At 43.6% G+C, this 14261-nt stretch overlaps 1 protein-coding gene across 1 annotated transcript; it reads left to right on the top strand.

Annotated features, from left to right (window-relative positions):
• The first annotated feature begins 440 nt into the window (after positions 1-440).
• LOC139641705 (CD9 antigen-like) lies at positions 441-13688 on the top strand. The gene is made up of 8 exons (XM_071516257.1): positions 441-600; positions 6696-6798; positions 9657-9754; positions 9935-10009; positions 10126-10209; positions 10335-10391; positions 10995-11078; positions 11212-13688. The coding sequence occupies exons 1-8, from the start codon at positions 532-534 to the stop codon at positions 11275-11277; spliced, it is 636 nt and encodes a 211-aa protein (XP_071372358.1). The 5' UTR covers positions 441-531; the 3' UTR covers positions 11278-13688.
• The last annotated feature ends 573 nt before the right edge of the window (positions 13689-14261 follow it).

Raw genomic sequence — 14261 nt, 5'->3', positions numbered from 1 at the left:
TCGCATAGGAGATAAAAAGTAGGCTAACATAAAATACGACAAGGTCAATATAAACTCACTATTGAGTGCTATAGACACACAAAAATATATATAGGCTACCCTAACATTAAGTGCGATACGGTCATTAGGCTATAAACTTACTAGGACCACAAACACATTATAAGTTACTATATAATAGGAATATTACAGGATATTACAGAATATTACAATTATAGTGATTTTTGCTTAGGGAGCCAACTCCTCTGCATGCTTTGTGTCAAGTCCCAATCGTGTAGTCTCAGTCCCCCCTTCATGCCCCCCTATATTATTAAAATGGGCGGTCTGGAAAGAGTCTAAGCGGATCCTGCAGTGTTTTGTGTGTGTGTATGTGTGTGTGTGAGACTACTGTAGAAATTGACAGCGTTTGATGCACAAGTGTTTTGACCAGGGTGGACCGTTATTGTCACATCGCCCGGAGGCAACACAACCACTATTACTACTAGTTTGCGTGATTTTGTCGGGGAAAAGCAAATACCGAGATATCCAGTCGAAATGGGGAAAGTGGAAGGAGGAATGAAATGCGTGAAATACCTTTTGTTCGTGTTCAACTTCATATTCTGGGTAAGTGCATGCGGCGGTTGTGTGGGTGCTGATGGTGGTGATGCACGTTGTGTGTAAATGAATTGCAGCAAGTGCAGTGCGGTCCGGGCAGGCTGCCGCTCCTCACACACACAGTTGACTTTCACACCCACGTGTTATTTTAGTAATAATGCTGAGATTGTTTACAGTTTGCACATTCATTCGCTCTTCGTGGGCTCTTCGTGGGCTTTATTTAGTGGCCGTCCGGCGTGGGTTTACTCTCCGTGGCGCGGAAAGGGTGACAGCCAGAGGTTTAGTTTTGGCTCGCCGGGCTCAAATCAGATTTTCCACAGAGGAAAAATCCGCCCCTTTTTTCCCGGGGAAGCGTGTTTTTGAAAGGAAGAGGAGAGAGAGAGAGAGAGAGCGAGAGAGAGAGAGAGAGAGAGAGCATGGAAAACCAACTCAGCAGTTGGCTTTCTGCGCCTCATGGCTTCATTAACAGACATTGCAGAGAAGTGATTGATAAACTAAAGTTACAGCCATCATGAGCCTCCCAACTGCTTCCTATTATAAAATTTTACAAGGGAACACTTGGGCACTAGTGCTGCGCTCCAACAAACAGGATAGGCTATGAAGATTTCCGGGTCTACCATATCTACACTGAATTGACTGAACTGTGCAAACGTTCATTTTCAGCACCAAGCTTGAACAGCACTCAGTCTCAGAATGAGACCCAAGAGAGTCACTTTCCTCAGGTCAAACTGTCAGGTGGATGTGAAAGGTGTGTGTGTGTGTGTGTGTGTGTGTGTGTGTGTGTGTGTGTGTGTGTGTGTGTGTGTGTGTGTGTGTGTGTGTCCTGCACACATGCATTGTATATGTGGCTTGTGCTCTTCTAAACTTTGACATCCTTGTTCAAGTCCATTCATTTACTATAAATGAACACACACACACACACACATACACATATACAGTCATCTGAATCTCACAGGGATAATCTGCTCCATGTGTGTATTTGTGACTTTGTGTGTGTGGGTGTGTGTGTGTGTGTGTGTATGTATGTATGTATGTATGTGCACGCTCATGCTTATGTCTGTGCTGTCTGTGTGCCACCGTGCTTGCTCCTCTGAAGGGAAGTTCCTTTGTGTGTGTGTGTGTGTGTGTGTGTGTGTGTGTGTGTGTGTGTGTGTGTGTGTGTGTGATTTTCCAACACAGCATCTGCGGAGTGGATCAGGCGCTGAGCGCAGTGTGAATGGATCCATTGTGACAGCAGGACAATGGCATAACTTCAGTCTGCTACTCCTGCCTGGCTGAGCAGAGCCTGCCGGAGCCCCAAATGCAGCAGCTAGCCTCAGCGTTGTGTTATGCCATTCCCATTGTAGCATGAGCACAACATCCAGGGTGTGTGTGGGTGTGGCTGGGATCTCCTTGACACACCTAGAGTGTCTAACACAGAGACAGAGAGGTGAAGATGAGAGGGGAAGAGACGTGGAGAAAGCGGATAGGCGATTTCCCCGATGGAGAAAAGGGATTGCTTTGATAGAAGAAGAGTCGGGAGTTAAAGGCAGCTAATGTGATAGGGGGAGAAGAGGGTCAGTGGCAGATTGAGAGGGATATCCGTGTGCGGGTTTGCGCGCGCACGTGGCAAAAGAGAGACAGTTGGCATGAATTCAACCTAGATAAAGACAGGGAACCAGATCAGTAAGAACAGTAGGACACTGGGTTAGTGTATGTCAAGTCTCATCCAGGACCAGTATTCCCTCACTAGACAAACTCCCGAAAAGCAGCTCTCCCCCCTTTTTGATGCTCCATGTAGCAACAAAGCCCTTTAAGGATAGACAGAAACCCTGTTCCTGTGTGTGCGTGTGTGTGTGTGTGTGTGTGTGCTGCACTTTCCCTGTCATCTGAGCCTGTACTCTTTCAACTACAACTGAACAGTGATCCCCGCCCTCCATCTCCAACCCCCCGCTCATAATCACTGCATCCCAATCCCCCCATGGGCTGCAGCCCCCTGTACTGCTGGTGGAGCGCGGGAGGGATGATGAGAAGAGTGTGTGATGAAAGCGGGTGGAGGAGGGGCGGATATGGCTCCCGTCAAATCCCCCCCCGTGAGCTCTGAGTCGACGGGCCTGTGGCGCTTCCGTCGGACTGGCCGTAACACTTTGGATGCTGTCAACAGATGAGAGCTCTCACACATATTGACACACACACACACACATACACACACTGAGGAAGAGCCACAACGCTCTCTGGACTAATTATGAATTCCAGAATAAAGTCGTTTTTGCCATTTGAATGATGAAGAATGATGTACGCTTGATACACACACTCATTTCACACACACACACACACGCACAAACATGTTATCCATCAACGCAAAGTGGGTCTGTGTTTATAAATCCTTCCGACTCCCTGTCACCCCATCATGATGTAGTGAGATTCCTGCGGGGCTCCATTACTAAACTGTCATTAATATAAACCAGGCCAAGCTTTTGTGTACATTACACTCATAGCTGCAAATTCAACAGCTTACAACAGAACATCAATACCATGCTAGTCTGGCCTGTGTGGTGTGTGCTATAGTTCAATGATTGCCCTATTTAGTCAAAAATGGAGCCTGTGTGAAGTGAACAGTGTGAAGGCAAACATTGCCTCATAGTAATATGAAGCCATTTAACAGCCTATACACTATTTATTGCACTTGAATTATTAGGTAAGCCTAACTGAAAAGGAAAGAGAATAGGAAGTAGAGCAGGATGGAGGAAAAGATAAGGGCTGGTAGGTAAAGTACAGAAGATTGTATTGTATAACTTAATGAGCAGGGTGTTTAGCGCTGGGTATCATTCAAAACAAGTGAAAACTAGTTTAGCTCAAATTTAGCACAATGCCAAGTTTAGCTATTAATGGTTTTATAGACTGATTCCTCTATCTTTTAAAGAAACTGAACTTCAGATAATGTTTTTTTTCTCTTCCAAAATGGATATACAGTACAGTGTCATATCTTCTCAATAAATTTGCACAGAAATTAGAATGATTAGAATTATTACAATGTGAACTCATTCTAAGTATCCAACATTTTGAAGCTTTTTACAATTCAAACCAAAATTCAATATGGTGCCAGTATTCAGCCTTAAGAATACCCCTATTTCTCTGTGCTGAAGAGCTTGTTCTGTGCCACTACTTCTGTGCCAAAAAAACACCATTTAACTACACTGTTAAAAACTAGGCCTTACACCGTAAAAGAACCTCAATAAAGCTTGGACCCAGAGATTTCCATCCCTGTCTAGAAATAACCAGACTTATAAACTAACCTCAGGGCTGTTAGGAGAGAGAGGGGACATATGGACAAATGCACACTCTCATGGCCAACTCTGCTATTCTCATTTCCATCAGCGTATTAAAAGACAAAACAGGCTAGAGTGTTTACTTTGTTACTGAATAAGATGCCACTCCAGTGTCTGTGTCCGCTGGCATGGAAAGAAAAAAAAGAAGAAGAAGAAGTTTGGTCCCCTAACGACTTTGGTCTCTTATTCTCTCTTTTCTTCTCTCCCTTCCCTCTTTCATTCTCTCTTTCATTGTGTCTCTCTGTTTCCCTCCTATTGTGTGCCAAAGCGTAGTCACAGGGAGACAGTGGGCCTTTGTCCTTTGGGGGAGGGAGGGAGGGAGAGAGACGAGGTTGGGGTGGGGGGGGGGGTGAACCAGAAGGAGGCGAGGTGGAGATGAGAGGGGAGGGTGTAGAGTTGGGAGGTAGAGAGGCAGCGGAGTTGGGGCGAGGGGAGGGGTGCGTCTGGTGTCAGCCAGGGTAGCGGTGGCAGGCGAAGTGGTGGGGGGTAAAGCAGAGGGGTATGTAAGTAGTAAGGGGGTTAATGGGACCTTTGGGACAGCCAGGCTCTGTAGTGCCACTGAGTTGAGGATGTACTTAGCATGTCGTCTGCTATCTGCACTGTTGGATGTAGCCTGTTAATTCCTACTTGGATAACTGTCTAAAGAGCTGCTACCTTGATCTCCCCAGACCTTTCTGTGCTGCAGTCAACTTTTGCAGTCAACATCTATTGTTGCCACCAATACAAGGCTTTTAAAAGTGTCCACAATAGTAATTAGGGTTGGCTAAGGCACAAACAACCCTAAGCTCTATTCAACCGTAATACAACCACCTGCTCCTCTATATACTCAGTAAACACACAAACTAGCCTGGGATGACCATAGCTTATCTAACACAACAATCTCCACCTCACATCTCCTCCACCAACATCACACTATCCTGTGTTTCGACAAATACCAGCGTTAACTGGATCCAGAACCGCTCTCCAGCCTAATCCAGCCAGGTCCAGTCAGTCTCCATACCCACAGCCTTCACTTCATGCTTTATAACTCTGGATCTGCTAATGCTGCAACCCCAGGTGCTCAGCTGTCCCATACATCACCATGCATGACACTAAATCCTCAGTTTGGGAGGAAGCCTCCTTCCCAACGCCTGTCCCATTCCCATGTTTTACAGCTAGGCTACTGGCTCCTCTTCAGACCTGCACTGTAAAATATAAGCCTAGGACCTGGAGAGGAAAGGAGACGAGGAGAGGATGAGGATGAGATGAAGAAGATAAGGAAAGAAAGAGGTGAAGGAAGGGGAAGTGGAGAACAGATAAGAGGCAGAGTAGAGCTGGAAAATAAGAGGCAGAGAAGGAAATAAAGATAAGAGGTAGGACAGTTTGTTTTGCCTGAACCTAGCAACAGGGTTTGTTTTTCTGAATAGATTCATTCAACAGAGCTTGTTCTTTTACAACACACAAACAAACAGACTCACAAACCCCCGGCTGCCTAAATTCTGAGATCTAGGACACGCAGGGACCATGTGACGAGCACTGTCGCAAATACTCTCCATTTGGACGAATCATTTTTTATTCTCTGCACACACACACACACACACACACACACACACATAAACACTGTGTTGTTTTGAAGCTCAGCCTGAAGCTTTTTCGAGTGGATTATCCTCAGGGGGCATGGAAACAGCTCAGTGATCATTAAAACCTCTCAGCATTGATCTGTCAGTGGAGCACCCACCACAGTCTGTAGGCCTACTCAGCAAGTCTGTGTCCCTAAGAGCATCTCAGGTCTCAGCCTCACTTCGGAAGGCTGAAAAAACATTTGCTATTGAGCACTTAGAGTAGTAGTTTCTTTTTGCAGTCAAAGTTCGCATTGCAGCATTTATGACTGTATAGGATGTGTGTTGTATATTGATGGTGCTTTAGATGAAGGAAAATATGAGCCACATGTAACCACATTTCCAAACAAACAGGAGGGCCTGTTTAACCTCAAGGTGCCGCTCTGCTGCCCACAGCCAAAAGGGGGATTTTCTCACCACTGGCAAGCCAGAGGTTCCTGAAGGGGGTTCTGAGTTTGAATGTTAAATTGGCTTAGGGATATTGGCTTTGTTCACTTACATGATTCACCCATGATGTAAGCCCATTGTTTTGACACAAAAGTAATTTAATTTTCTCATAACATATCATACTTATTTAGCCTAACTAACTCTTATTGAAATTACACTCCTGTTGTTCAAGTGCAAGGGTGGAGGGCCAGAGTGGAAACTCCATGCCACTAGTTGCTTTATTTATGTGGAAAATCACATTTAGAGAGAGCAAAAGAACAAGCTCCCCGAAGGCCTGGAGAACATGCTTTTCCACTCTGCTCATTTTAGATGAAAAGATTGCTGCGTTTATGATGAATGCTTAAGTTGACTTGCCACAATGCTGTCAGATCTAAGCCCTGATAGGAATGGTATGGGAAACATGTCATTTATTATGAAATAAATATTTGAAAATTGATCGTCAACTTTAATCAACCGTATTTCTCAGAATAAGGATGGTCTGCGTTTCTCAGAATAAGGATGGTCTGCATTTCTCAGAATGAGCCATGTGTTTTCATGTTTCCATTCCAAATAAACACTACAGCAGCTCATTTCACTGATTAGCACATCTTCAACCCGTGAGGGAGGGAACTAATCAGTGAAATCAGTTGGACTGAACTAATCAGTGAAATCAGTTGGACTAGTGTCATTTTATGGGGGTTTTTTCTCTCTGCAATTTGTTTTTGTGTAATAAACATGTAATTGCATGTCTTTCTGTCCTCTCTCCCTGTAGCTGATGGGCTCCTTGGTGCTGGCAGTGGGGCTGTGGCTGCGCTTTGACCCAGAGACTGTGGCCCTGCTCTACGGTGATGGGGCTCCTGACACCTTCTTCATTGGTGAGTACCACACACACCTCAGCCAATCATCATAGACGAGGTACATAGCTCACCCAATGAGCAGGGGCAGAAAGTGATTTTGTAGAAATTCTGAAAATTAAAGCTCCTATTCCTGAATCATGATTAATTATCCTAAATACCAAGCCAGTCTATTCACCCACCGCCACTTTTTGCTCACATGTTGCTCTCTTTTCTGTCATTCTCAGTCCAGAGGAGAGCTATAAAATTGTTTATTAACATATTTCCATGCAACACCCATTGCCTGTAAATAAAACTCTATGTCTCTATGACGGAGGGAATATTCCTACCACAGGCCTGTCCACACACACACACACACACACACACACACACACAGACACACACACACACACACACACACATATGGAGACAACAGCATGCAAACACACACAAAAACACACACTCCACCACCACATACAAATCACATACAAATGTATACACACACACACAGACATTCACATTCAAGTTTGGATGTAAAGGGAGGGTGTCCGTGTTCAGGAATCAAGGGTGTGTGTTTGTGTGTCTGTTTTTGTGTATGTGTGTGTTGGGTTCAAGGGTGTGGGAGTAAACTGTAACAGGATGTGTGTGCAAGTAGGCAGATACATGTGTGCACTCATCATAATATGCACCCATTCTTGTGCTTATTAGACGTTCATGTGCTTCTTTCAATCTGGGGGAGGGTGTGAATAACAGGAAATGATGCTGTACATAGAGGATAAATAGATGAGGGAAAACCACAGTCCTGCCACAGACCACCTTTCAATCATTCACTCTACCCAGATGGAAAGAGAGAGGGGGGGGGGTGGAAAGTGGGGACAGTTATAAAGGCATATGGCAGAGGACAATCATAGAAACAGATGGGGAACCATGGCAAAGAGTGGAAGGAAAAAGGAGAGGGGAACTCAAATGAAATGATAGTGCAGATTGGGCTGTGGCTACAAGCCTAAGTCAGGCGTGTGTGTGTGTGTGTGTGTGTGTGTGTGTGTCCCTCAGTTGTCCAGTGAAGGAGTAGCGCTCTACATCCACTCCCTACACACAGCGGTGTGTCTGATAGTGGCGATAACGTCAGTTATTTTAGTCACTGTCTCCAGATAGTCATAATCATAGTCATAGGCTAAAATTAGACTTTTCCATCCCTGGTTATCACTATTTCTGGTCTGAAGTCAGCTCACTGACTGGTAAAGTTGTGTAATGGTAAACAGTGTTGCAGATTTTTTTTTTTTTTTTTTTTTTTGCAATATCCTACAATACCCCAAAGGTATGTCATCATCTGTTCCTGTGTGTGTGTGTGTGTCTGTATATGTGTATATATGTGTGTGTGTGTGTGTGTGTGAGCTAAGACTCAGATGTCCATGCGGTTAGGCTGAGGAAGGGTGGCCTCTGTCAGGTCCTCTGAGAGTAAAGCTACACATGGCTCTGACAGTGAGAGCACTGTCCCAGGAGGCACAGCTGAGAGCGCTCAGTAGTTGCCATGGCTGGTTCCCATGGTGTTGAGCCCATACGCAACTTCTCTTCTCCCTGTACTTTGAAACTGATAGGCCTGCGTTATACTAAATGAGAAAAAGCCTTGAATTAGGACAACCTTTCATAATTTACTACCTCAGTGGTTTAGACCTAGGCCTGTGTAAAGAGGCTGTCATGGTTTTTTTCCCCTGAAACCAAATACTGAAACAGCTTTTTTTGTCAGTTTGTGACAAGCGAAGGCGTCAGCATCACATGCCACCAGTTGGGAACACTTGACAGACGATCTGTTACAGAGTATGCAAACTGATCATTTTACACTTCCAAGTAGCAACTAAATTCCCTGTCCCAACAATGATAGGCGTGACGCTCACAGCTCTGGAGTCATCATGTTTTAAAGGGAACCACGTAACAGTAAATACTGTCACCTCATGTCTTTGTGTTGACACATCCGGTTCCTATGATGAACTCCCTCACTCTCTCTCTTTCTCTTTCTCTCTCTCTCTCTCTCTCTCTCTCTGTTTCTTTCTCTCTCTTACCTGAGCCCATATCACCTGGGGCTGGATGTGTCCTCTCTCACCCTGTCCTCTGCAGAGCTGTCGCCTAGCAACAGGCCCCACCTGTATGAGAGCAGACTGGCCCAATAGGAACCAATCTGTTGTTGAGTTCCTCCCTGCAGACCCACCCATGACGTTCTTTTCCTAATGAGAGGGTTAGTGGCAGGTCAGGGAATCCAAGGGGACGCATAACACCCCGCCTGGGGTTTCCCCAAATCAGCCTTTTGGTACCAAAGCTAGTAACCAGGCGTCTCATATGGGGACATTATTAGAAGACACAACAGGTGGGTTCACTCTAAAAGAGGGTCTTACAAAGCACCGATGGCATCGCTGTCATTTGTTCGCCTCAAAGCCGGACCACAGAAATAGTACAGTCTGAAATGTGAATGCGGGGAAATCTATACAGTGTCTGTCGGCCTCAAGTTACACTTCAACCCTTTTACATTCTCGGCTGTCCTGTGCTGCCCCCTTCTGGCTTTCTCATGAATTGGAATTGTCAGATGAACTAACTTGTGCAGCTGAGAGAAGCTGAGCACCCGTTTATGTGCTGAATAGAGTTGACCCGCCTTTTCAGGTTAACATATAAATTAATGATGTAAATTCATAGTATACATCATAGTAAGTAGTATCAGATTTATGTCAGTTGCAAGAGGATAGGGGCGTTAAAAAAATGAATGAATGCTTTTTTGAAAATATAGTTGGTTTACGCTGGTGGTTGTTTGCCTTATGATGATCGACTAGAGGTCATAGTTTGACCACCTTTTTAATTACCATTGCATCACTGCATGTAAGTAATAACTTTCCTTTTCTCTGTTCCTCCAGGTGTGTACATCCTGATAGGTGCTGGCAGTCTGGTGATGTTGGTGGGTTTCTTTGGCTGCTGCGGAGCTGTTCGAGAATCTCAGTGTCTGCTGGGGTCGGTGAGTACAAAAAAAAACACATGAACATACACTGAATTTAAATGCTTTTTGTCAGTGAGATTCTCACCAAAATGACAAGCGGTTGGTGAATCACTTTACAGTTTCTCAAGCAGTAGGCAGTGATTTCACCTATCACCTATTTATCAGTGCATTTTTATTTTCATCTGTGGATATTTTCAGTTCTTTGCCTGTCTGCTGATCATCTTTGGAGCTGAGGTGGCCGCGGGAGTGTTTGGATTCTTAAACAAAGACAAGGTACGTTTACCGTTTCACAGCTTTAACAGTTAAAATTAACTTTTTTTGCATATTCTAATGACTGTGATGAACCCCTGCAGCACGGCCTCATCCGCCTGTCCTCCTCTCTCACACAGATAATCGAAGACGTTCAGAACTTCTACTCCAAAACCTACGATGAAAACAATAACAGCACACTGATCACCTCGTACCAGCAAGTGGTAAGTGGGAAAAAAAACACAACATTTGGTGTAATATTATGTTGTGTGTCAGAAAAATAACCCAACTGAATGAAATTTTGAATTTATATGCTGTCATGATATAACGTTTCTCTTTCTTCCTTTAGCTGAAATGTTGTGGAACCAAAACAAGCCCTTGCACTGATACCCCACCAGAAACCAAGGTAACTTCTGTCACCAGATCCAGTCTCAGGAGGAAAATTAAATTCTGCTTGTTAACTGCCCCAAAACTGTTGTGCTGTTGCACCACCACACAGATAAGCAAGACTGATTCATTTTTACAAAAAGATTGCATTTTATAGATTTTTTTCATTATATTTTTGGTATTTTACTATATATTTTGATTAAATATTTCAAAATATTGTTTAAGTATCTGATTTTACACATTGCTCAGTTCATAAAAAGTGATATGTATGACTAAAAATGTCTTTTTTTTTTAGTTAAATGGAAGACAATCTATTATTATTGAAAATGCACTTTCACCATTAATTGACATCTCAGCCGTTTGGTCGAGGCTCATAATAAAAAAACTGTGTGGTCAAAAAATTGTTTGTTGTTACTCTTTTCCCAAGGAACTAAAAAATGCAAAAAAAATAATTTTTCCATTGCTTTTTTCTTGGTGTGGTAATTAAAGGGTTAATGAATGATGATTCTTTTTGGTGACTTCCATAAGAGCTGGGATCCCCCCAAACCATCCCAAGCATTGCATTATGACAAAAAACCTCAGTTCATCAGGGCTTGACACTCCTCTTATCCTTGTTCTGCAGGACTGTGAAGAAGGCATTGCGGAGTTCTTCAACAATAAACTCTACATCATTGGCTACGTGGGCATCGGCATCGCTGGAGTCATGGTGAGTCTGGATCTGAGAGAAGATAAACACACACACACACACAGACTATCCAGGCAGATAGATTGACAGATATAAACGCAGAGTATGCGTATGATTTTATGCAGTTATCAAAACCCTGTCTTCCTTTCTCTAGATCATTGGGATGATCTTCAGTATGGTGCTGTGCTGTGCCATTCGCAACAGCAGGGAGGTCATCTAAACTGGAGCCTTGACCTGTACCCCTCGCCCCTCCTGTACCCAACCCCGAAAGACTGTACAGCCTTCAGATCAAATTTCACGCCATGTCCATCAACCACCCAGGGACCCAGGAAGCAGACCGTCTTCATAAAACCTTTCCCTCTATGGTGCTGTCATCATTACGCAACGCCAGTGAAACCTGGCCCTGGCCTGATCCTCCTCGTCTTTCTATGTAATTTTTCTTTTTATATTTTTGTTTTCACACGCAAATTAATGTAACTACTGTACCACAGCATTCCGATAAGGCTGACTCATTCACGCACCCCATGGGAACAGTACCCTTATTTCTGATATTGGCCCTTCATACTCTCATTACTTTTCCTTGTGGGCACCTAGGCTACTACTAAGCGGTTTAACCTGCGTACACAGTAGCTGCAATGTCAAGGCTTTTTCACACAGCCTTGACACTGACCCCAGCAGTGCCTTGGCTGTGGGAATATTTAGCGTGAGGGAGCACTCTGACTTGAAAACAGCTGAGTTTGCTTCTGTGTGCGCACACACAAACACACACACACACACACACACACACACACAGCACTGTTATGTTATGTGAGACCAGAGCAGAGCCTCAAAAAAGGTTGTCTGGAATCTAATAGGGAATCCCTAATTGGTGAAATCAGAGTGGAGTGTCAAGGGGGTGAATGCTTAGTGAATGCCTTGTGCATGCGTCCATCATGCAGTCACACACACACACACACACACACACACACACACACACACACAGATTCTCACACAGACAAACACAGATTGCTCTCTACAAGAAGCAACATCCACAATCATCTTTAACAGGATTTTAAGAAAGGTCCCACACTGACTGAACTACAAAACTAAATCCCCTCTTCCTCCCACAGAAAGGTGCATCTGATCTGTTTGGCACAGCGACCCCGTAACAAAAATACCACATCTCCCCTTTTCTCCGCTTATATGTGGGCTGTCTTAGAAGCTAAGAGGGTGTGGTGGCGTTAGAGCTTGTGTTATGTAAGCTGTAAGTGAGGACTCCGGGGGCTCTCTTGACTGTACATCAAGAAGACCCAGATCATGAGGACATGTTTACAGGCTAAACATGTACTAGTCAGTCAACTGAGAGTAGCACTGGAGCCATGAAATTCAGTTATATATATATACAGTATGATAGCAGCCTTTGATCTCTTCCCACTTCTTCTCTTTTCCCCTGTGCCTTAACAGTACACCACCCACAAAAAACAAAAACTCACTGGCCTTGTCTCAGAAACAACCCCTATATCTCTCTCACCTTATTAACTAGATTTAACAGGGTTGGATAGGCATAAGTGGTTGTCAGTCAGCTTGTTTAAACCTAAATCTTATCCTGTCAGATCCAGAGAAGAGAGGTGGGATAGAGGTTGTTTCTGCACCAGGACACTGTTAATTCTATAGGGTCTATTCCCAGGGTCAGGACTCCATTATGTAAATATGTGTGAATTTTTCGTAGCTGTATATTGTTTGTGGCTGATGTGGTGATAGTTGGTATTTAACATGCTGTGTGTGTAGGCACAGGCTTGCAGTAGATGTACAGCGTTGTAGTCCTGACAGTGTTTGCAGTAGTCAAAGCTGTTCCACGCAGCCAAAAGAGCTTCTTAACGTGCCTTTCTTTGATAACAAGCTAAATTTTTAAACAACAGCCCGTCGGAACGTAGCGGAAAAAAAACCTACAAAGTGAGTAGCTGTAGGTAGTGTACATACATTTCTAGAGTTGGACTGCATTTTATTCTCACACACATTCGACAAGTAGCACATGTGGCTCGACTTGCTGTTATTGTTTTGGTGTGATTTAAAACTCTGATGTGTCTCGGTCTTCTTTTCTCCTCTGCCAGGAGAACTGAAGTGGTGAAAGCATGTTCCTTGGCCAATTTTTCCAAAAGCCTCTTGGGTTGGCACTAAGAAAGTCTTTGTTCCATGGATTTACAAAGATGATCTTAATGTTAATGATGTTTCAAATAATTAAGTTGTTTGGAACCCAAGCACTGGTCAATGCTGCTTTTACTTTTTTATTTCAGTGTAATGTGGCACAAGTGAAGAGGGAAAAGGTTACCAGTTCAGACTGTTGAGATGCCAGTAGGCAAATCTCACTAGACTGTCGCTTCAGAAGCTCTGTGGAATTAGTTTAGGTTGAACTATAGGAACAGGTTAGTGGTTTCTCCGCAAAACAATTTTTGGAGGCTGCACCGGTCCGGATTGGTCGCTAAAAGCAACAAAATCCACAACGCTGTTACTGTGTTCCTCCATTATATTTGTTTGAGCGAAAATGAAGTTGTTTTGTACTGTGCACCTAAAAAAAAACTGTGTAACAGTCGAACTGTTTGTAATTGATTGTGTGTTAATTTATTTTAATACCATTCCACGCTTCTCAGGAAGATAGATGTTTGAAGATTAATAAAGTTTTTAAAGTTTTACATCCTTATCTCTGTTTTGTTTTTTTATCTCAGAGGTTTACATGGTCTAAGTAGTAGCAGTTTACAGTTATTTCCTGTAATCGTGAACCTTCGTGAGAACGTTACTCCTTGACCGGACACAAGCAACACTGATATACAAATGCTCTCATGAAATCTCTCAGCATCTGCAACATCTCTTAATATTTATATAAGTCCACATCAGACTCATGTCACATGTCCTGGCTTTGAGCCGTCCACTCAGGCAGGTGACAGCCCATCATTACACACACACAGCCTAGGCTCTATACCCTGCATGCTGCAATGGTTTCTGGCCTTGGAAATGTATTAATGACTTACAGTACAGAAATATCACCACCACTCCTTGCCAATTGTAATTAATATACAAGGCTGATATTTTCATCCATGGATTCTTTTTGTGGACCTGGTGTGAGTTATCATAGAGAGTATTTGTCAACAACCAGGAGAAAGCATTTTTTTCTCTTTGAAGCAGGCAAAACTATTATTTGAATACTTTGGCACAGAACACAGAAAAATG

Source organism: Centroberyx affinis, unplaced genomic scaffold, assembly GCF_046629955.1.
Source record: "Centroberyx affinis isolate AG114_WGS23_722 - 3 ecotype Tasmania unplaced genomic scaffold, CSIRO-AGI_Caff_v1 ptg000396l_1, whole genome shotgun sequence".
In the NCBI taxonomy this organism is placed as follows: domain Eukaryota; kingdom Metazoa; phylum Chordata; class Actinopteri; order Beryciformes; family Berycidae; genus Centroberyx; species Centroberyx affinis.
This window is presented reverse-complemented; position numbering and strand designations above follow the sequence as displayed.